This window comes from Grammomys surdaster, unplaced genomic scaffold, assembly GCF_004785775.1.
Source record: "Grammomys surdaster isolate TR1022 unplaced genomic scaffold, NIH_TR_1.0 126185, whole genome shotgun sequence".
Classification (NCBI taxonomy): domain Eukaryota; kingdom Metazoa; phylum Chordata; class Mammalia; order Rodentia; family Muridae; genus Grammomys; species Grammomys surdaster.
The window spans coordinates 1,416,123-1,439,745 of record NW_021620991.1 but is presented as its reverse complement, the minus strand read 5'-3'; the positions used below and the strand labels follow the sequence as shown (position 1 = coordinate 1,439,745).

At 54.3% G+C, this 23,623-nt stretch overlaps 1 protein-coding gene across 1 annotated transcript in view; it reads left to right on the top strand.

Moving 5' to 3' along the window:
- The first annotated feature begins 2,444 nt into the window (after positions 1-2,444).
- Megf6 (multiple EGF like domains 6) overlaps positions 2,445-23,623 on the top strand; it is a 101,053-nt gene continuing 79,874 nt past the window's right edge. Inside the window, exons 1-3 of the mRNA XM_028757797.1 lie at positions 2,445-2,563; positions 8,457-8,591; positions 12,930-13,039. Coding sequence (XP_028613630.1) covers positions 2,445-2,563; positions 8,457-8,591; positions 12,930-13,039 — 364 coding nt within the window. The remainder of the gene's footprint in view (positions 2,564-8,456; positions 8,592-12,929; positions 13,040-23,623) is intronic.

Here is a 23,623-nt window from a genome sequence, read left to right as displayed (position 1 = left end):
ACACCTGACCAGGAACAAGGACTCTGACTGGGGATAGTGGATAGACACCAGCCTGCCCATGTGTACTCCCTCTACTTTAAATAACAGCTGGGAAAGGACACACATGCCCTGTCTTAACCTAACCACAGGGACTCCAACAGGAAGCACCTGGCTTCCTGTCTGCCTGACACCTGCCAGGACACTTCTTCACCTGGCAGAGAAAGCTGGTGCCTGGCCAGGGCGTGGGCAGAGGTCAGTAAGGGTTCCATCCAGGGAAACCTTCAAGTTGAAGGGGCTTAGGAATTTATGCACGAGGCCACGTACCTTTGTAAAATTAGCAAAACCATTCTAGTAAAGACCCCACATAGGTTTCAGGATACTGAAAGCCCAGCCCCCGCCCCACCTAGAGGTTCTCTTTCCAACCCAGGATCACCTCCTTCCCTCCGATGAGCAGAGAAAATTGTGAGGTAGATTTATCTTTCACCTACTCATCCCCAGACTCTGGTCCTGGGGCACAGTTTTACAGAGGAGGTGGTGAGCTGCTTCACCTATCCCCTCATGCACACAAACATTCACACAAGCCAGCTCCAGGAGAGAAAGAGGTACAAAGCAACTAGCATAAGGTTGCCGTCCTGGTGCACAGTTCCTGGCTCCAGGAGGCACAACCTTGTACTTCTCCACAGTGGGAGCCCCTGGCTGAGGTGGGATATGGGATGAATTTTTGGGTGCAGATGCTTAGGAGACCAGTACTTTAGAGTCACCCAGAGGGCTTGGGTCAGCCTCTGCTACTGAGATCCAGGGAGGGTCTGGTGATGGGTTTGGGCAGAAGGGTGAGATCCAGCAGAACAGTGCAGGGCAAACTGGGGTCCTGTTTGGGGCATAAAGTAGTAAGTTCCAGGACCCCTTGCCATCCAGTATCTATCTGTCTATTCCTCCCTCCCTCCCACCTTCCCTCCCTCCTTCCCTCCCTCCTCTATTTCCCCTGAGGCCAGGCTCCTCTATGTTTACTGCTCAGATTTGCAGCCCGAGTCTTCTAAACTGAAGCATGAGGCTCTGCTCCCTTCCTTGTCCCGCTGCTCCGCATCTGGGCCAGCAGCAGGTCTCAGCTGATAGCACCTGCCCAGCTATGTGACTGCAGTCTTCCGAAATGATAGCTTTTGCAGTGGCACTTCTAGGTCCCCCAGCCGGAGGCCTCCCTCAAGCACTTGCTTCAGGGGAAGAGGAGGCTGGAACACCTACCTCACTCCTCAGGGATCGGTGGAGGGTGGAGAAGGGTGAGGAGGGCAGGCTGGGTCTGCCCATCATGTAAAGGCGGCACACCTCTCCAGCAGGACAAGCAGGGTCTGATCCTCATGCAACCATCTGCAACTAGTGAGGGTCCGCTCTGTGCTTTCATGGGACTCTCCCAGCTCAACTTCACTAAGATCCCCTCTGAGTGTATGGTGAGTCCTGACCTCAGAGACTCCACGTCTAGCGCTGGTCAGTCGGTCCCTAGACGCGGAGAAAGTCACATCAAACCAAAACCAGGCTTAAAGGACGACAGACACCCGAAACAGGGAGTTGCCTCACCTCCTAAACCCCTGTGCAGGTGCCTTGTGGGACCTACACGCCCACTCCATCCCCATGCTGCTCAGCACAAAACACGAGAGGGTGGTGTGTTTCCTATAAAATCAGTACCCACAGGAGGTGCCCAGAGGTACTCAGAGGCTGCCCCCCAACTCCCGCTCTCCAATCCCTTCCTGTTTCTGGGACAGCGGTGGCGGGGCGCGGATGAGGGGCCAAGGGAAGGTGACTGCAGCGCCAGGACGAGAAGCCAAGGGTGACCTTGCAGAGGTCTCAGGATAGAGTGATGTTTACGAGGTGTCGGGCGCTCAGACCCGACAGGATTGTTCACTTGGATGGGATCAGACCTGGGACTCTCGGTTGGAGGTGCGCAGGGAGAGGGTGCGCAAGTGAAGCTGGAAAGATGCAGAGGAAAGTACTGGGAAGCGAGCTTAGCCTTAAAGGTTGGACCAGAAGCCGGAGAGGGGAGGGGCTGAAGCGGGGTTGGAAGAGGGCTCTCCCTATTGAGATGGTCTGGGCGGGGCCGAAGGCGGAACGGGCGTGGCCTGGGCTGGGGGTGGGGCCGAAAAGGGGCGGGAGCGGGGTCGGGAGGGGGCTGGGGTCGGGACGGGGGGGCGTGTGGCGGGCGGGCCTGACGTCTGGGGCGTCCCGCTCCGAGTTTGCTCTCCATCACTCCTGGCAAGTGTCTGGCCTCACCAAGCGGAGCGCGAAGGTCTCGAAGCTCTGGGCAACTGCCCGACCCGCACCTGCGGGGACCTTGCGCCCCGCACCTGGTGCAGATGGGTTGCGTTGCTCCGCTGTCCTCCGGGGTATGGCGCGCGTGAAGACAGGGTCTCCGGGCCACAAGGGCGGCCTGTGAATCGAAGAGCCGAGGACCGAGTGGGAGAGCGACCGCGCGCACTATGCTTGTCCGGGTGGAGGCGAGGGCGGCTTTGCGCGTGGTGGCCCTGGCGCTACTGCTGCTCCCCGCCGTGCCTGCAGCCTCCCAGCCGCATCCCCCGCGCCCGCTGCAGCCGAGCATGTGAGTAGCGCGAGTCGCGAGGCTCCTGGCGGCGATGCTGACCCGGACAGAGCTCGGGGCTTTGTCCCTGGGGCCACAGAACAATGGGCTCTTTGCTTTAACTGAGGGAGGGGTTGGTCTAGACCTGGGGTCCCGGATTGGATTTTGGGCCCTCGAGTCTGCTGCAGGGCATATAGCCTCCGGGTTCCCGCCTCTGCAGTAAGGGTCCTGCAGGCTTAGACGGATGACGGAACTCTGGAGAGGTGAGGAATCCAAGCCCCTGCGGCGCAGGGTCTGGTTGGGGAGCCGGCTTGGAGGCGGTCAAGAGGAAGCAGCCTGGTCCCACTTCCTCCCCAAGCTGGTCTCCTGGGGTCTGGGGGCCTGCGCAGGGGCGGGGGTGCTCAGAGGGGGCTGCCAGAACTGTTTTGTGTGTTAAACACGTGCGCTCTGGGGCCTCGGGAGAAGGAATTCAGTACTAGAATGGGCAGGAAGAGAGGGTCAGGGAGCCAGCGGCGACGGATTTAATTTTGAAAGATGATTCCCCAATAGGCCAGTTAGCGGTCTCTCTTAAACTGCAAAGCGATCCCTCTGTTGGCCTCAAAGGAAAACCGGTGCGAAGTGAGACAAGAGTGGATGAGGTGTACGGATGAGAGGCCTGCCGCCCCCACCAGCCCTTCCCCCGAAGGGTGCAAGTTGGAGTCTTGTGAACTTGGCAAGGCTGCTGGGTCGGCATGGAGAGTGGTCAAGGGACCCTTCAGGCCGGGGTTGGGGCTTCCTCTCTGCCGGTTTGGGCACCCTTTCACCCATAGAAGAGACTTGCTGCTTCTGTCCTGGGCTGGCACTGATAGATCCACCATGTACCTGGCTGTGAGGACAGAGCCTTGGTTCCCTGGGGAATGAGAGGACAAGCTTCCTACTGCGACAGATGCCCTCGGGACCTCCTCCCTGGGTCTTGCTTTGGTCTATGTGGCCATTACAAAGGAGAGCTGGATCTGAGTTGGGGTCCTCTCGCCGATGAACGGAAGCAACCTGTGTTCCCGATTTCTGCTGCTCGTTTCTGTTAACTGAGTTTGCCCAAAGGAAAGCTTCAGTCCTAGAATGGTAAATACAATTAACGTGGTAGGCTAGGGTCCATGGTTGAGAGGGGCTGTAGACACAGGCTTCCTGAGGTTCTAGGTGGGTGGATGCAATATGGCACGTGTGGAAACTGTTGCTCGCTCTTTATGGGTTCCCCACCCAGCTCTGCCCGCTCTTGCTGATCTCCCTGGGAGTGGAGCCAAGGGCTTGCTGCCTGTGTCCTGTTCACCTAGGCCCAGGAAGCCTTTAGCTGTTGAAGAAGCTGTTGGAATTAGCTGTGAATGGGTAGCTGGGTAGTGGGAGAGACTGTCCCTTCTTCCTCTTGATGCAATTTCCAGAGACTCCCTTCCCTTCTTTCTGCAGAGGCGGCTGCATCTCTGCAGCCTGTGCACCCACTTGGTGGCCCTCTTGTGTCCGAATAAGCCTCTGTTCTCAGATTGTCCACTTTGGTTGCATCTGAGTTCCAAGTTGAGCAAAACCCCTGGCTCTCTTCCCCAGACCTGTACATCTCTTGGGCATCTGCACATGGGCTTTAGCTGACTGGGCCAGACCAGTGGTGATATCTCCCTGGGCTTTGTAGGAAGAGCCACGTAATCTGCTGAACACACAGCAGGTGGAAGTCGTGAGGATGAGCTTTCTGAGGTGCCCTTGAAGGTTTGCTCTTAGCTCCCTGAAACTCAGAGGAGCAGGGGAGAGGTGCTGGGAAGGCAGCCAGGACCCTAGGAAATACTTCTTCTTGGCTAATCCTCTCTGCCCTGCTGCCTTTCTCTCCTGGGGAGTTCTGATGAGCTGGCAGGGCCTGGCACAGCTGCTGCACCTCTTTGGCCAGTTTTCCTGAACTGATAACTGCAGAGTTTTCATGGTGCTTTGTCCTCCAGCCCACAGCCCCCTACAGTTGGTGTGCAAGCCATGGACCTCTGTGGGCTCTAGGGGTAGGGCAGCTCTCAGTCCCATCCCAGGTGCCCTGTAGACCTTCATGAGTCTGCTGGAACAGTGTGGGTGATTCTCTGGCTGCTGCTGACCCTGTCTGCTGTTCAGAGTCAGTGGGCGGAGCGTGGCCACCTGCTTGCTTTTGCCTCTAAGTGACTTTTCAGCTTGGAGGAAGTATGACTTGCCTGCTTCAGCTGGGAATGGCAATGATTGCCGAACAGGGTAGGGATGGCATGGCTGCTTAAGGGTTTCTGGAGAGAGGAGTTGCCCATGTGGTGAAGCTCCGACCAGCTCTGCCTACGGCTGCACCAGGCACGTGTTCAAACACAGCTTCGAAGCACAGGGCTTCTCCCAGTCTGGAGCCCCTTTGGGCAGCTATGCTAAGAAAGCCAGTGCCAGGGCTTTGGGATCAGCTACCTCTCCTACTACCCAGGCAGGCAGTAGTCCCCCCACCCCAACTCAAGTTCCAGCTTGCAAGGAGCTCCTTGGGTATACTGACCCTGAGGGCTTAAATAGCTACATTCTCTGTGACTGAGGCTTCTTCTAGTCTATCTCTTGAGTAGCCCCCTAACACCCCTCTTCAGAATGTGAGGAGATTAAGATAGTGAATGGCCAGATGCCTCAAAAGACAGGAGGTGCTGCACCTATGGAGCCGGGGAAAAGGGCTTGTTGGAGGAACAGGGGAAGGACCGCATGTCTGCTGAGCATCCTGTGCTGGTCTTGTGCCTGGCAGGAGTCACCTAAGGATCTCTGATCTGCCTTTTCTCAGTGTTAACATGCCCCAGACAACCGCTGGGCTCCTATCCCCAAAGCCTGACACTTTCCAGTGTGCCAGCTGTACGCAGGCCAGGGAAGTATGCTCAGAGGCAAGCCACGAGGCCAACTGAGGGAGGTATCCTCCTCCTGAAGCTATAGAGACAATGTGCCTCCCACGTCCACACCTTGGTGAAGGGTGTCACGGCCATGAGCGTCCCTGGCCTCTAGCTCCTGAAAAGGCAGCCGGCTTCCTGGAGCCTCACTCCTCGTCCTTCAGCAGCTGGCTCTGCAGCTGGCTGAGGTCCCCTCCCTCTGCGGCACCGGGTCCACCTTGTGGTCTGAGCTTTGCCTTTCCTGCCTTGGCAGGATGCTGCATGCCACTGCAAGGAACAGAAATATACCTTTGACCTGCTGAAGAGATTGAGTCTTTGCTGCGTTCTTCTGGGCCCAGAGCTGAGGCTGTCTTTTTGTCTCTCCGTTAGCTTCCCTTCCCCTAGAGTTCCCTGTCCTTCACCATATACGTTTGCCTACACTTCCCAGGAGACGCAGTGGGTCCAGCATGAGCCATCTCAGTCCCTTGTTCATGCCAGTTAACCACCCCGTTGGGCTTTGAAGCCTCCAGGTTGGTCTCCTGTCTATGTTGATTTCTGCAGAACCTCGTCACATGGTTAGAGCCAGTGACATTCTCCGCATGTCACAGATGTCCTCATACCAACTGTGCTGCTCTCTCAGACCTTAGGTACAGACCAGAGACAGGAACAGAGAGGGTGAAGAGCTACTGTGTGGCCACAGTGGAACAGCTACCACCTGGCAGGGAGAGTTCTAAGAAGCTAGGAAGACAGAGACCAGGTGTCCTGTCTTCCCCTAGGCTCTATCTTCTGTTGGCTTCCAATCAGCTACACTCGCCACTAGCCAGAGGACAGGCGTGTGTGTGTGTGTGTGTGTGTGTGTGTGTGTGTGTGTGTGTGTCTGGTTGTGTACGTGAGTGCAGGTACCTCCAAGCCAGAGAGTACACATGCGCTCCAAGGAACTTCCATGTGTTCAGGAGTCCCATAGAAGGCAGTCTCCTGTGGGCACACAGCAAAGTGGAGGCCACAAGGATCACAAGTGAGGCCAGGACCCAGGCCAAGGAAGGCTGAGGAGAGTTTTCCCTGTGTGGGGACTACTGCCTTGTGTAAAGCCCTGCCCTGACTTTGTCCCCATAGTCTTAGCCTGGGATCCTTGGCTCACAACAGGCCTCTGGAAATCTAGGTTCAGTATTCTTAGCCAGCCATCGATTTGAGAGGCACAGCGCGGAGCTCAGGAAGAGGCGGGGTCTTGGTTCTAGGCTCCATGTCTGATTGGCAGGTGGTCTTAAAACAATTCAGGAAATCACTGTCACCTTCTTTCCCTTGGTGAAAAGGATACCCCATGGGATGATGCCTAGAGGGTCCCTGGTATCAGCAAGGCAGAGGATGGGGGTGGGGGTCTGTCCCCTGGGGGATTGTTTCTGTGAAGTGGCAAAAAACCTTTCCCATTGGGTTCTGGAATTTTACAGCTGCTTAGTCCTGTCGGGGTCCCACCTGGCCATGGAGAGCGCATCCACAGTTACAGTGCACATGTGGGGTTCACAGCAGACCCCAGGTCCCACTGCTTCATCCTGGAACCTGAGTGTCTTCACCCTGCACTCACCCCAGACTTGGCATGGCTAGCTTCTGCCCTAGATGGGAAGTTTGGGAGACTGGGGAAGGTACAGTGGGGACTGCCCCGCAGGAGGTCTTAGGATGAGTTATGGTAGTCCCATGCCTAGGCTGTGCTGTAACTGATGGAAAGCTAGGGTTTAGATGACCTGGCTTCATGCTGGGCAGGTGCAGACCTGCTCAGGGCTGGGAGCCCCTGATGTCTGTCTTGTGCTTTCATCTTGTCTGTAGTTGGTCTGTGCACTTCCCTGCGGGGGTGGCTTCCCACCCAGCAGAGCCAGCGAAAGAGCAAAAATAAAAGCTTCTGGATTGGAACATCCGTCTGGGGGTGGCTGGTCTGGGGACAGAGCCACTGGTTGGGGTGGTCTGGGTCTCTTAAGTGGTGAACTTTGGACAGCACCCAGCAGTCACTGAGAAGAGTGAAGCCATGTAGAAGTATAGGGTGGAGGCAGAGATCAGGAATAAAGTCGAGGATGTATCTGTGTCCCCTGATGGAGCAGGGATCTCAGCTAGGGTAGGAGGAATTGGTGGCCCCTGCTTACTCTGTGCCCTAAAGAGAGAGAGAGGGAGGGGCTGTGTGCAGAGGATTGCCAGGCTTTCTGTAAGCACTCACCGGATTGGAAAGACTCCGGTCTGTATGAGTGTACTTGGTAGCCCTTTGTGCTGGAGACTGTGCTCAGAGCCTGGCCATGCAGGTCCAATGTTCTCTTTCATTCCTTGGGTCATGTGGGTTAATCACCTGCTTCCCAGACCCTGTACAAAGTAGTGGGTCTTGTCTTCGGTCCTGTAATATGCCTTTGGATCCCCTGGTCCTTCAGGCTTGAGTGAGCCTGAGTTTTGTGTACATTTCCTGCTGTGCATCTGCAGATGGCCCCTCCGGTTCAGTTTTTCTTATAGGGCAGGAGCCTTTTCTCTACTTGCTGGGCCCAGAGGGCCACCTTTGGCACTGTGTGTCCCTAGGCTGGTTTCGGGGCTGATAGGAGGGCAGAAATATAAAAAGAATCACTGCCCCTGGTGTGGCTGGATAGCATCCAGGTTTTTGTTTTCTGTTGATTTTCTTGCCCCCACCCCTACTCCTGAGTCACATCCACATCCCTGTGTAGCCTGAGGATGCCAGGGAGACTCTGAGGTAACAAGAGTGAGGGAGGATGTTCTGGGGCCCAAGACTTGGGGACAAGCCTGAGCCCCAACAAAGCCTTGCAGGTCCCCTCTACCCTGAGCTCCTGGGCTGACCACAGGGGACAGCAGAATCTTGAAGATTCTTAGGGACAGTGCCTTGTGTAGCTCAGGATCCTGGTAGAAGATGCTGTGGCCCTCATTCCCTCTTAGTCTCCTTGTCCTGGAGTCCCGAGTGGGTAATGTGTTGTGGCCTAGCGTAGGATAGTTAGATACCTAGTATAGGCGTAGAGGTATGGCTGTTGACAGCCAGCTGTTGCCAGCAGAGAAGTTCAATGTTGTCCCTTTCTTTCCAGGCCCCATGTGTGTGCAGAACAGAAGCTGACCCTGGTGGGCCACCGCCAGCCATGTGTGCAAGCCTTCAGTCGCATAGTGCCTGTGTGGAGGTCAGGCTGCGGGCAGCAGGCATGGTGTGTTGGCCAAGAGCGCAGGTACGTGGTGGAGATCCTGACCTAATGGGGGCCAGTTCTCAGCCAGGAGCAGCAGGGTCAGACAGCAAGGACTGGGGCCCCACCTTGGTTCCACTTGATTCCTTTCACTGAAGTTACAGTCTTTTACCCCCAGACTCTAACAGGCCTGCTCAGGCAAGCCAGGTCACTTATGAGGGTGGGGAGGATCCCAGGTGGTGGTCAGACCCTCAGGGGACGAGTGTTGACTGGCCAGAAGGCAGAATTTCAGCTTAGACAGTGGAAGTTCCAGCTGGAGATTCCTGCTCAGCCAGCTGACCCCTGGGCCTAGTGCCCAAGCCTGTGAAAACGTATTGCTCAATGTTTTATTTAAAAATCAAACTTAAGGAGTGCCTTTACATAGCTGTCTCTGCAGGGCCTACCTGAGAGGAAGCTGGGCTGTAGGGAGCAGCGTGGAGTGCTGGAAACATTGGATGTTGAGGAAGTGGTAGAGTTGGCTGCAGCCCTAGTGAGGTGGAGAGTCTGACAAGGAAAGCAGTGTGCTCATAGAGAAATCTCAACGCTGCTGTTCTTGCTGTGTCTGGGGTTCATAGGGCACCTGGACCTGCTCTGCCTGACCTAGGAGCTCCAGGGCCGCTTGAGCATTAGTGTGTATTTGCTGCCCATTAGGGCTTGTGTAGGATAGCCCAGGGCACCCGTGGTAATGTCTGGAGGTGCTAAGTGCCAAGGGGTGAGGGGGCTGTAGCAGCTGACCTGGGCGGGGCATGCTGCTCAGGTCTTCAGAGCACAGCCTGCTCCTGTCCCCATTGAGTGACAGGCTGCCGGTCAGGAGACCAAGGAGAAGGAGGAGTCTCCCATTCTCAGAGGTCAACATTTTGTACCTTTCCTTCCAACCTTCATGTGGTCGGGCGTGCACATGTTTACTGTGTCTCCCTGGTCATGGCTTGTAAAAGCCCCTGGGCCCTGTGGCTGGAGGTTCTGTCACAGTCAAGGTTTATAGGTTAGCAGGGAGTCCAAAGTAGCTGATGACCTACTATCTAGGAGGGTCACACTTCCCTGGCTCTGTGTGTGTGTGGGAGGGACAGAGCCCTGGTAAGTAGGCATAGAAGATTATTTGGCGTAGTATCTGAGTCAGGGTTTGCTGGATATCTCAAGATGGCTTATGTCCAGGTTCTGAGATTTCCCCATCATCCTACCTAGCTCAAGGCTCCTGGTTCCCTTCACCCATCCTCTGGCCTGAAACACAGGAGTTCAGCCCCAGGTGGGGGTGGGGGTCCCATGTGGCATTTTGGGTTCTAGGCTCCAGGTGGGGGTCAAAGCCCTGGTTGAGACCCTGTCCACTATGGTTGAGGGCATCCTGTTTGTTGGACACTAGCCTGTTTTCCTCCTTTGTCCTTCCTACTCTGAGGTGACCCCAAGTCATTTGCCTTTGTGCCTATAGAGGATGACAGGTCTAACCATGGAGGTCAGAAAGTACACACACCAACCAGGTTCACCTCAGCTCCCCGTGTATAGCAAACACAGGCATCTTGAGGCCTTAAAAGTCTTTCTTGCTTTGTTTCCCAAGCATTGGGAAGTTGCCCCAATCCTCATCTGGATAGCTGTCCTGTTGTGCTGAACATCTTAAGCTCATCCGTCTTAAGCCAGCTCAAGACACCCTCCCTTCTCCAGAGCGCCTAACTCAGTGGGACATTGTTTTGTCCCACTGGACAAGACCCACCATTTCGGGGTCTCAGTCTCTACCCAGAGCCCTAGGGCCTTGTTTCTCTTCCTAGGCTCATGGTTGGAGGCCACATTGGGACTTACTCTGAGCTTGGACTGAGTAGCGCAGGTGTTTAATACAGGAATGAGGTCAGATAATGTCACCATCAATTTAACTGCAAGGGGGTGGGGCCCAGTGGCCTCTGGGACAGGGCTCTGCTAGTGGGCTCTCTTGTCAATCTTGCTGGCCCTCCAGCAGGCTGAGCATTGTATCTCAGCCAAGTGCTGAATTCAGCCACCTGTGGGGTCACCAGTGAGCTCTGGTGGTGGCCAAGCCTGAGGGACATCACTGTACATTGTAATGTCAGCCTTTGAGCATGAGGTGACTGTGCTGCTGCAGAGTGTTCCTCTGTTTCTGTCTGTCTGTCTCTCTTTCTTTGGGCTTTCTTACTGAGCTGGAAACTTGCTGCCTAGCTAGGCTGGCTGACCAGCGAGCTCCTTGGCTCACCCCCTTCCTCCAGTGCTGGGCTCACATGCATGTGTAGCCATGCCCAGCCGTTTACATGGATGTCAGGGGTTCAAACTTATGTCCTGTTGCTTTTACACTATCTGTTCTCACCCACTGAGCCATTCCCCTAACCCCTAGGTTTTTGTTTTGCTTTTTTTTTGTGGGACAGACAGACATTCAGGTCACCAGGCTGGGAGCTCTCTAGGCTACATAAAGAGGTCCTTTGAAAGGTAATGGAGGAGTCACCCAGAGAAAGGAAGAGAGAAAGACTAGAAGGTGCTGGCACTCAAATCACGGGGCCTGCACCCCTCTTGGAAAGCCCAGATTCATGAGTATTATGGCCTCCATTCTAACATGGTCACAGTAGCCTCAAGTTTGACATGGCTCCAGAAGCCTCCATTCCTACATTGTCCCAAAACTTTCCATTCTGACATGGTCCCCAAAGCCTCCATTCTAAAATGGTCCCCAGCAGCCTCCAGCCCCACAGGTTCAGAGCCCAAGTGAGCCGGTGTTATCTGAAGGTGAGCTGTGTTCGGTTCTCATGGCTGCCTGGCCTCTCTGAGAATCTTTTCCTTCAGGGGCCTTGTGGAGGAGTGTCTGGGGGTGGGGGGAGCCGCACGTAGCCCAGCCCTGTCTGCAGCCCAGGCAAGGGGATAAATATTTACAATGGCCAGGCTCTAGTGCTCTGTCGCTGCCAAATATTGTTCACGCTGAGGTCGGTTTCTGTCCAGGCAAGTGGTTTCATGTCCTGCCAAGGTGGTATTTTGTAAGGCACTCCCAGAATTTCTGTGTGGAGAGTCTGTTCAGGAACACAATGCTTCCGGGAAGTGGCCTCAGCCCTGTTTATTGGACATATCCTAGGGCCACCTGGCTTTTGGTGTGCTGGCCCCAGAAAACACAGGCTGGTTTGTCACCTGGAGATAGCCTAGGCTACCTGACCATTCACCAGGGCCTCAAGGGCCCTTGACCTGTGGCTGTTGGCTTAGCTCCTGCAGGCTGGAGGGTGGTGGGAGAGGCAGGAGTCACCATCTTTTCTCTACCTGTTTTCCTACCACCACCACCACCCTCTTTCTGGTTCTTTGTGTCTCCTTTTCAGTCTGTCTCTATAAACATGGAGGTTTCACCATCATAGAGCCCAGGGCATATGCAAAGACATATGCAAAGATGTGAGATCTGTGTTCATTTCCTAGAGCTGTGGTGACAAATGCTGACAAATCAGGTGGCCTAGAAACAGCTCTGGAGGGGCCTTGGGACATGGCTCAGTTGGTAAAGTATCTGTCATGCAAGCGTTAAAAACTTGTGTTTATATCCCCTGAACACACCTAAAAAAATGCTAGGCAGGCATAATATTGCATACCTGCAACCCCAGTGCTGAGGAGACAAAGCCAGGTAGGTCCCTGGGGCTTGCTGGCCAGTCAGGCTAGGCAATTGGTGAGCTCCAGATTCAGTGAGAGACTTCAAAGGTGGGAAAAATAAGACTGAAGAAGTCGCTCAATATTGTGTCCACATATATGACACGTGTGTGCACTCACACAAACATAAAAATGAAAAAGACAAGCCAGTTTTTTAAGTTGGAAATCCCAGTATAGGGCTGAGGTTCTGAGGGAGCAGCTGTCTCTGCCCCCCATTCTGCACCCCTGGCTGTCCTGTCCTGTCCATCTTGGGGTGTTAGCCGCTGCTTCATCTCCACATGCTTTCCTTGTATTCTCAGAGTGCCATTCACTACCCCCGTGCGTCCCCATGTTAACTGATGACGGGTTAAACAGAGGCCAGTCCTATTATAGGCAGGCATGGGTTTGGGGGGGTCGGTGTTCAAACTTAGTATCAGAAGTGACAAAGGGACCAGACTGGACTGGGATGACAGCCGGCAACAGCAGCCGTCTGTCTTACTGGTTATCACTGGAGCAAGGGAAGGAGGCTGAGGCAGGCAAGGGTGGGAAGAATGGAGCCTCCAGTAGACCTATGGGCTGTTAAGAACCACCCTGTGAAGAAGGCAGACAGAAGGAGCCAGGCACTGATATGTGGGGGTCTCAATTCCCTCAGCACCTCAGCCTGTTCACCTTTCGTTGGCAAGCATCTATCTTCTGAGAGCAGTCTGAGAGCTGAAGTGCTGACCCCATAATGATCAACGCATCCTGTCTCTTCTGTTCCAGGACCGTGTACTATATGAGCTACAGACAGGTTTATGCCACAGAGACCCGCACTGTGTTCAGGTGCTGTCCCGGCTGGAGCCAGAAGCCTGGGCAGGAAGGCTGCCTCTCAGGTGAGTGTCCATCTCTCTCAGCTGGTAACAGGCAGACCCTAAACAGAGGCATGTGTCATGGGGAACATCTGCCTAGCCTTGGCTCTCTGGGTGCTGGCCCATGGCTTAAGTACTCCTAGCCTCGGCCTTCAGCCACATGAGAGATACCCAGGGACCTCCAGTACCAGTTCTGTCTGCTGAAGACTGTTGGAATTCAGATGGAAAAGGGGCAATGGAGTACCAGCATAGTCTGGTAGAACTGGGGGAGGGACAGATGGCTTGGTGTTGCCATAGGAGGGAGGAAGGCAGACCTGAGTATCTGCCCATACCAGGGACAAAGGAACAGGCTCCTCCCGGCCATGGAGGATGGCTGTGGCAGCTGCTGGAGAGGCCTTGGCCTGCAGGTGTGGGACAGGTGGCTGGCAGGTGGACATGGGAACAGGTGACTGTCAGTAGATGAGGGGACAAGTGCCCTGCAGGTATGGGACAGGTATCTGTCAGATGTGGGGACAGGTGACTAGCAGGTGGAAGTGGGAACAGGTGGTTGTCATCTGGATATGGGGACAGGTGCATGGCAGGTGGATGTGGGGACTGGTGGCTGTCATGTGGTATGGGGTTGTAGCGTGTGTGGGTCCTGTGGGTTGAATTATGGGTCTCACATCTGCCCCCTCTAAGGGGCTAGGGCCGCAGCTCAGAGAGGCAGAGGTGTTGGAATTTGACTGTGTTCACTCCACGCCGGCGCCTGACAGACATCGAGCTGTGTGAAGCCATGAGATTCCACTCCAGGAGTGGGGAAACACAGTCTGAGGTCCTGGAGGGCTGGAGCTCTTGGGTTGGGGGTCCCCAGGCCAAAAGGCAGTTGGGAACTGGCTGGTTCTCAGTCCTTTGGGCTCTCAGGTACCATTGAGAGGCCACAGAAGGGTTGAGATGGGGCATACGAGCTAGATCGGCCTGCAGCCGAAGGGGGGGTGGGAGAGAAGCTCTGACTGCATCCAGCAGGGATGAGACTGTTGGTCACAGCAACTTGCTTGGCTCGGTCATGGCTGGCTTGGCTCTTGCTTGAGTTGGTGGCCTCCGTGGCTGGAAGCGTAGAGAGGTTGTCAGTGGGAGATTTGGTGGCAGCTCGGTAGTTGAAAACCTTCTCCATGGTTCCCCACAGTGGGTCCCAAAAAAGAGAGATAGCCCATGATCTTAAATTGTTTATTGTCATGACAGAAAATGGATGAAACTATACCTTGGTATTCTCAGGGCAGGCCTGAGGTTAAATACCTTTTGCAAGAAGGAGGGTCTGGGAAGGAATGCTTAATTCGCTATGCCTTCTGGCCTTTAGGTATCTCATTAATATGGAGATCTGTCTTGAGGCTCTGTGGCCTGTAGTCACACCCTCTACCTGTGGAGGGGCTAGTAGAGGCATTGTCCTACATGACTGATGGCCACAGACCTCTCTGTGGGTGACTGTAGCTATGTGAAAGGAGCCAGGGGCCCAGGAACAAGGCCAAACTCCTACAGTCCCTGAGGGTCTCCAGGGTTCATAGCTTGCTTGACCAGGTATCTAGCTGCCTCTCACAGCCCACTGCCCCACAGTGTGGATGTGGGGACAGGTGGCTGTCATGTGGATGTGGGGACAGGTGGCTGTCATGTGGATGTGGGGACAGGTGGCTGATATGTGGGTGTGGAGACAGGTAACTGTCAGTAGATGAGGGGACAGGTGGCCTGTAGGTATGGGATAGGTGTCTGTCAGATGTGGGGACAGGTGTCTGTCATGTGGATATGAGGACAGGTATCTGTCATGTGGTTATGAGGACAGGTGGCTGACAGGTGGATGTGGGGACAGGTGTCTGGCAGGTGGATGTGGGGACAGGTGTCTGGCAGGTGGATGTGGGAAAAGGTGTCTGGCAGGTGGATGTGGGGACAGCTGGCTGGCAGGTGGATGTGGGGACAGCTGGCTGGCAGGTGGATGTGGGGACAGCTGGCTGGCAGGTGGATGTGGGGACAGGTGTCTGTCATGTGGATATGAAGACGGGTATCTGTCATGTGGTTATGAGGACAGGTGGCTGACAGGTGGATGTGAGGACAGGTGTCTGGCAGGTGGATGCGGGGACAGCTGGCTGGCAGGTGGATGCGGGGACAGCTGGCTGGCAGGTGGATGTGGGGACAGCTGGCTGGCAGGCAAGAGTGGTGTTTCTCTGGAGGGGTCATTCCTGAAGTCACTGGTGTGTCTGGGAATCACACTCCTCACATTGAAGGTTAAGCATGATGGGATTCTGGCTCCCTCACGTTCCCAACATTAGAAACTTAGCACCTCGTCCTGAGGTGAACTCCAGTGAGAAATAGGGACCAGAGAAGGGGCGCTTGCTGATTTTTTTTTCCAGGAGGGAAGTGAGTCACTCTCCGGAAGGGAGCAGAGGGAAGAGGACAGGAGGCCAGCTTGGAGGTGACAAGACTGGGCCGTGGGCCAGCGCTCCCTCAGGTTGGAGTGTTCTGGCCCAACACCACCATCCCCCTTTCTTTTGTGTCTGTCTGCTGTGTCCCCTGCTTCCTGTGGCTTGTGTGGGGGCACAGGCATCGAAGTCCCACGAATTTCTGCTCTGAGGGGTCCCCTGGGCCTGACAGAGAAGTCACCAACAATGGGATGAGACAGTAGTGGAGCACAGAGCATGGCTGGACTGGAGGCTGGTGGAGCTCTGGGGCTTACTGGGACCAGAGGACAGGGCTAGTGTACAGCTTCTGGCCAGGATGCTCTGGGCAGGATGGTGGGGTTGGGAAGGAGAGCAGGGCAGCCTTAGACCCATGTCTCCTCTGAGTCATAACCTAGGATTGCTGAACATCCCAGGGTGAAGGTGGACAGAGGTAGGACAAGCTAGGCTTGACCCATCCGTACAGGCCAGCTGTCTCCCTGCTGTGTGGTAGAGTCAGGGTATAGGTGCTGGCTTTTTTAGGCAATGAGGTCATTATGACAGGGTTAGCATCCGTGGCAGTGGTGTGAGTATGGCCATGACCACCTTTCTGCCCCCAGTCTGGCTGATGGGAGTACTGGGCCTGTCCTGTCAGGTACACTTGACTGTGAATGAGCCAGATGCCAGGCCGTCACCCACACGTGGACGCTTAGAGAGCTCGGGTGGCTTGTAACTCCTGGCCTGGGAACAGGCTCCTCCAGCACTGGTGAGGCTGTGGTCTCTGTGGGACACCTCCCCTGGGCAACTGCCTGAGACCAGTGGGGTCTGGCTGTCACATGGCCTGTGAGCCACTGCAGGATCTCCAACCAGAGCCCGAGCTTTCCTTGTTTGTTTTGAAGCTTGTTTTCAACGAAGGACTCTCTTAGTTCTGAGTCTGACCTTGTTTGTTTAATGGTCCCGGCAGAGCCTACGACCCAGCATCTCTGTCTCCGGATACTCTTTGCCTTCCTTGTTTATCACCGTCTGGTTCCCATCCTTGAGGGGCTGATGTAGGTGTCAACCTAGGCCTGTCCCTTCCCTAGGGGCTGGAGGTCCAGCATGTTCCCTGGTGGCCACAGACTCCTTCTTTTGACCACTAGTTTCTTGGGGCTGTCTCTGCTAGCTGCTCAGGGCTGGTGCTTGGGGTGTGTGTGTGTGTGTCTTAGGGACAGTGCCAGCCTTGGGGAGCCCATGGCCTGGTGAGGAGGCTAAGAGTAAGGGTGTGGGAGAGGGTGTAGAGATAGGTGAAAAGCATCCCAGGAGTGGCTGGTCGGCAGAGCCAGCCATGGTTATGGTCTGGGTACCACATCCAGTCTCTGTTTCCCTTTCAAACTGTGCTTCTGGAGCTGGCATCGTGCTGTTGGCCACACCCTCATGTGTCTCTGAGGGCCTCTGTGTGGAGGCATTGGGCCAGGCAGGAATGTGGGGCAAGCGGCTACTAATGGGATAGGTGCCTACCCTGTACAAGCCAGGCAATGAATGCAGGAAGCCGTGCCCTGTGACCTATGGGGTGTCAGCCCCCAAGGGCTTGGCCTGGGCTAGTGAGACAGGTCCGACAATGCCCATCTGAGAACCGTGATCATAATGAGTAACTTCTCATGGAGACTACTGGGTGATATACAGTAGGAGCTCAAGCAGTGTCCACGTGACCAGCTGTTATTAAAGGAGGTCTGGATCCCTGTTAGTAGTGGGGATGATAGCACACAGGGCCACTTTGCTGAAGGTTCAGGTGGATCTGTGTCAAGTGGTGACCTCCAGGGATAGGACCTGGGGATCACCTGTCGGAATGGCTTAGCGGTTTAGGGTGGTTCCTTCCTTTTTAGTGAGGTCTGTGGAGCTCAGATACTTGCACAGGTTCCCTCACTCTGCGTTTCTCCATCCTAGGGACCCAGGGAAGCTTCATCTATCTTTGCTTTTGTTTCCCACTGTTGTGAGCGAGAGGCCAGGCCAGGTGCAGGTGGAGAGGGCTTCTGCCTTAGAGTGTAAGTCTTTGGATGCTCTCAGTGTCTAGAGCCCTTAGAGGGTCTGGGTCCTCGTGGTCAGCTGTGAAGATAAGCAACTGCCCACAGTAACTCCCAGTCAGCATGCTAGCTAGGCACAGCGAGAACTAGTCAGGGTCAGAAGTCCTCATGCAGAAGTAGATTCTCATTTATTTCAAGGGCTGGGGTACACCTCCCTGTTCCTCTGTCACCTCTAGCTCCCTCCAGTGGGAAGGGCAGTGCCCTGACTGCCAACTCCAGCCCCTCCCCAGCCATTGTGAAGTTTCCTTCTTCGTGAGACCTGGAAACTGTAGGAGGACAGTGTCAGCCTGCGGGTCGTTGAGCCTCACGGTGTTTGCGTAGGGGTGATGGAGTGATGGAGGCCAGAGAATGGCAGGAAGCCGCTAATCGGATTGTGATTTCTCCCAGGACCTTTTATGGGATTGTGGCTGGGAGGTGACCAGAAAGAAAAAGTGCAGGGTGGGGTGTTGGGGCCAGTTACCAGGCTTCCCGAGAGCCCTTGTGGCCCCAGGACGTGGGTGCGGCTGGACCGCGCCCCCTTCTGCTGTTTGGCCTTCTGCTTCCTGTTTCTCTGAATTCCACTCTTATCCCACGTAGGTGACAAATTTTGCTCGGACCCTCCTAATGTCTGAGTTGTAGATGCTCAGGGCCTATGTTGGGACTCTTCCCCCTTCCACTGAAGGAGGGGACTGTACACAGACAACACAGTGCTGGTCCTTAGCAACCGATCTCCATCCTGTTGTATCCACCCCCTAAGAGACCTGCAAGGATGAAGCTGTAGCTTGGCCTCCTTCTTACATTCTCCGTGATGCCCAGCTCAGCTTGGGGAGTGTGGGCTGACTGGCCTGAGGAGGCCAAATGTCATGAGCTGCCTCAGGTCCGTGGGGTATGAAGGGCTCTGTGAAAGAACTCTGCAAGGGTGTCTAATCGCCTTGTGCTCTTGCTCTCTCTGTCTGTCTCTCGCTCTTGCACTCTCTCGCTCTCTCCCTCCCTTACTCTCTTCCTCTCTTGCTCTGAGATAGAGTATCAATCTGTAGCTTTGGCTGGCCTGGAATTCACCATGTAGACCAGGCCGGTCTTGAACTCACAGAGATCTGCCTGCCTCTGGATCCCGAGGGCTGGGATCAAAGTCATGCACCACCTCTCCCTGTCTCCTTTGAAGCCAGTCATGCGTATCCAAGGATGGCCTTGAACCTCTGATCCTCCTGCTTCTGACTACCAAATCACAGGGATGACAGGTGTGCACCTCCATGCCCTGTTTATGTGATGCTGAGAGTCAAGCCTTGTGCATGCTGGACAAGCTACACCTCCAGGCCTTCAGCTCTTTGTAGGGTATATAGCATGGATTCCCTATCATGGCATATCCCAAACTGAAGATGAGGGCTGTCTTAAGAAAGAGAAGCACCGTATCAGGGCAGCACAGTGCCTCGATGCGGGTATCAATGAGCACCAGTGTGGGCACACCACTCTGGAGTTGCCACAGTACAGAGGAAGCGAGGGGTGGTGCACAGGGCCTCCTGGGAGGGTGGGCAGTTCTCTCAAGTGAGAAGTGTGTGGACAGACCAGGGAAGGCAGAGCAGGGTGAAGCTGGAGGTTGGGACAGCCCTCCCAGGTCCGTGGTAGCACCTGTGTGTCCAGGTGACCTTATATGGCCCCTTGTAGGAGTCCCGGGGTGGGGGGGTATCAGGTATGAGGTTCAGAACCAGGGAATGAGGCTAAAGTTAACAGAGTGAGGTCAGGATGGTGGAGGGAGGAGAGTCCAGTGGCTGTGGCAGCAGCAATGGCAGCTGAGCATCTTATAGTGACTGACCATCCTAGTGTTAATGTTTTAGTTTCACTGATAAAATGATAAAAAAGAAAATTAGCTTAGGGATAAAGGGTTTGTGCTGGTTGAGTTTTTTATCAGCCTGGCACAAGCCAAGAGTCATCTAGGAAGACGGAGCCTCAGTTGAGCAAAGGCCTCCTTCAGACTGACCCATAAGCAAGTCTGAGGGGGGCATTTTCATGAGTCATGATTGATGTGGGTGGGGCCAGCTCACTGTGGGCGGGGCCAGCTCACTATGGGCGGGGCCAGCTCACTGTGGGCGGGGCCACCCCTGGGCAGGTGCTCCTGGATTATATAAGAAAGCAGATCTTGGATAGCAGGGGCTAGACTGTGTAAGGACCTGGGCCATGTGGTCATGTGGTCGGTTAAATGGCACCTTGTAGGTGCTCTTTGCTATATGTTTGGACCCTGGACCCTAGATCATGGCTACCAGCTGTGACGGCTAGTCTTGTCTTCGCCTATGTGAGCCTGCTGTGAGCTGCAACAGTCCCTTTCCTCTCCAGGTTGTTTTGGAAGAGGTGTTTTATCACAGCAATAGAAATCTACGTCAGATAGGGTTCATTCAACTTACAATTCCGGGCTACAGTCCGTCACCACAGAGAAGTCAAGGCAGTCGGCTCACTGAAGCAGTGAGTTACAGCCACAGTGAAGAGAGGAGCAAGAGTGAGAACAGAGAGAGACAGAGACAGACAGACAGACAGACAGAGGCAGAGGCAGACAGAGACAGAGAGAATATGAATGTTCACACATGCTTGTCAACATTCAGTTCTCTCTCATTTTTGTTCATGAAACGGAATGATTCGGCCCACATTCTGGGTGGGTGGATCTCAGTTAACCAAATCAAGAAAATCTCTCATAGGGATGCCCCTGGCTATCACAATCCAGACAATTCCTCACTGAGGCTCTCATCCCAGGTGATTCTGGATTGTGCTGAGTTGACAGGACTAGCCGTCACAGCTGGTAGCCATGATCTGGGGTCCAGAGCCCACAAAGTAGAAAAGACCAGCTACAAGGTGTCATTTAACCAACCACACGGCACAGGTACTCAACTGCTGGGCAAAATGGAGTTAGCATGGGTTGGGGGTGAGGAGGCTAGACTGCTGTGGAGGGCTGAGGTGGGGCCTGGGTAGGATTTTTCTAGCATTGAGCTGGGATGTGGTCAGAGTAGCCAAGGGAGAGAGGCAGCTGGGCAGCTGGGAACTCAGACCTACTCTACCTCAGAGAAGCTCATACCCTGTTCCCTGTGTGTGCTTTGTATGTCAGGAGGAAGAGAGTTCAGGCTCTTGTCTCTGCCCTGGCAACTGTAGTCTGGAGAACGCTGTCGTGCGACCACTCAGACTTCTTGAGTCCTGGCCTTCCCTGGCCACTGCTGTTTCCTTGGTGTGAGGGAGGGTGACATACAAGGCTGTCCAGAAAGGTGCCAGCCATTTTCTTAGATCCATGGGCAGGTGGAGGCACTTGTCGCTATGGGGACCGGGAGGCACTGAGACTCTGATCCTATTCACCACCTGATGTCCCAGCAGTGTGGCCCTTACAGTTGGATGTCTAGGGATGAGGCCTGGGCTTGGTGTCCAGCTGTTGGCGTGTCAGGCAGGTGGCTCCTGCAGGTCTTCTCCTGGGACTTCCTTGTCTCCCTGGCTGGCTTTCCAGGGATATGCAGGAGGAGCTGCAGGAAGGTCACTTGGACCCCAGCTCCCCTCAGCTTCCTGCTTCAGCTTCTGCTCTTCCTTTTCTGTTTCCGTTCTGGCTGCCTGTCAGCCCTGCACCCCAGTGTGGGAATGAGATATGCTAACTCCCAGGACCCAGGTTTCCCTTCCTTCACATGGACGCCGGGCCTGCTCTCAGAGCCCACAGGGCCGTGCTGTGCCACTGTGACCTTCTCTTATTATTTCCTTGAAGTAGCTCAGGTCATGTGACCACAGAGTCCCCCATTAGTTTCCTGTGGCACAATTCCCATGCATGTGTACCTAGACTGCAATCCACCCGGGGGGGAACCGTTCGTATTCTGCCTTGCACAGATTCGTGCACACTGAGATGCCTCACCCACTCCTGCCTGTGTAACTGTGTGCCCACTTGTATGACGTAAGTAAGCTCACACGCATATGCGTGTCCTACCACATTCCCTGTCTTAGCCGGTGTTCCAGTGCCATGAAGAGACATCATAGCCATGGCAACTTTTTTTTTTTTTAAAGATTTATTTATTTAATCAAGAAATGTATCGGGCTGGAGAGATGGCTCAGTGGTTAAGAGCACTGACTGCACTTCCAGAGGTCCTGAGTTCAAATCCCAGCAACCACATGGTGGCTCACAACCATCTGTAATGAGATCTGATGCCCTCTTCTGGTGTGTCTGAAGACAGCTACAGTGTATTCATATATAATAAACAAATAAATCTTTAAAAAAAAAAAAAAGAAATGTATCCATTAATTTTAGGTTTTACAGTTTGGTTAAATATAGATTTTTTAAAAATTCTCCTCTCATGTATTTATCTCATGTTTATAGCCTATCTGCAGTTTTCCTTCCTTCTCCTCCCTCGAGTCTCTCCTCCTTTCCCTCTCCCCCCAGATCCACTCCTCCCCTCAGAAAAGAGCAGGCCTCCCAGGGGTATCAAATAAACAGAGCATAACAAGCTACAGTAAGACCAGGCACATACAGTCACAGCAAGGCTGGATGGGGCAATCCAGTAGGAGGAAAAAGAGCTTCCCCGGAGGGCTATGGGAGCTGGGAGCCTCTAACAAGCTGCTTGAAATCTACATGGGCTTCTCTCGTTGTTACCTGAGATACAGTTGTGGGGATTTCCCTGATGGTCTCGGGGCAGGGTGTATGTGTAGGGGGAGGAACACCATTCGCTTATCCACATAGTCAGGTTAGTACCACGTTGGGATGGAACCCACAGCCTTGTACACACCAGGCAAGTACGACACTGTTGAGTCACACTCCCGAGCCCTTCCAGGAGCTACTGATGGTGACCGTGCTTGGAGTCTGGGAATATGTTGTGACAGGGAAGATGGGCCTCACTCTGGGGTCTGCAGGCACATGGTGGGGTACAGGCCATGTGATCAGGAAGAGACACCAGCCACCTGGAGCCCGGTGTGGTCCTGAGAGTCAAATGAAGCCCTTTGTTTTGGAAGGCTCAGGTTATGTTATCTATGCTCTGTCAACTGTTGTTGGGTAGCTGGGTTGGCCTGGAAGTCTGTAGCCTTCTACTTTATGAAGTGTATGTCCCTGGAGCCTCCTCTCAACCTTCCTGTTGACAGAACTCAGGTTCTCAAGCTTGATGTGGCTGTTGGCTTTAGACCTAGTCTCACTGTGAGGGTTTTGGCAGGTGGCTTGACCCTAGGCAGAGGCCAGAGGGCAGGGACATACTCCCTCCTCTGTCTTCTGTGGCCTGTCTGTGGTTGGGCTTGGATCAGCACACTGGGATTCCTGCCTAGCTCTTCTCTAGAGATCCAGAGCCTCAGTACTCAGCACGGGATGTCTAAAATGGGTTCCGTATGTATAAGGTTCCTGGTAGAGAGGAGGCTGTTGGGTAAGTCACGTGATCAAGACCAACCCCGGCAAGTCCCAGGTGTCAGGAGTCCAGACAGAGGAATAAGTAGGGGCTGGCTTGGGATCAGGGGAGGACATAGTGGGTAGCCGGTCGCTGGGTTGTTTGCCGGCTATGGGGAACTCACAATGTCCCTCTATCTGCTTGGGCATCAGAAGACATGGTCTTAAGTCCTTCTACCTGACCTTGCATTTCAGACTCTGAGGGAGTTTTCAAGGATCTCTCCACAGTCAGCAGCTGGGAGGAGGCCCTCTAGGTGGCTTCCTACCATGGGCTAGCCCAGGAGTTCAGCAGATTGGTTGGTGTTTTTATAATGATCATAACATACGGCGTGTTACTATACTTGATGCTGTGTGTTCAGTTTTTGTGGTCTGTTGTCAACAGTGCCTACCTGATGGTCCTTTCTCTGCCAATACCTCCTCTGCCCATGCTGGGGACCACACCCAAAGCCTTATGCTTGCTGAGCAAACACTCTGAGCTGAATCAACACACACACCACACCACACACACCTACCACATATACACATAGCAAACACACACACGGCATATGCACATAACTATAACACACCACATACATACACACACATATCACACCACACACAGCACACACATACTCCACACATACAACACACACATACACGGTATATTCTTTATTCAAAGTTCTATGCCTTCTGTTGCTTATGGGATATTGCACCTCCTGAAGGTAAGGCTGAGGTCTGGTGTTTGTGAGGCCTCCTTCTCAGGTGTGACCTCCTCAGCTGTGACCTCCTCAGGTGTGACTTCCTCAGCTGTGACCTC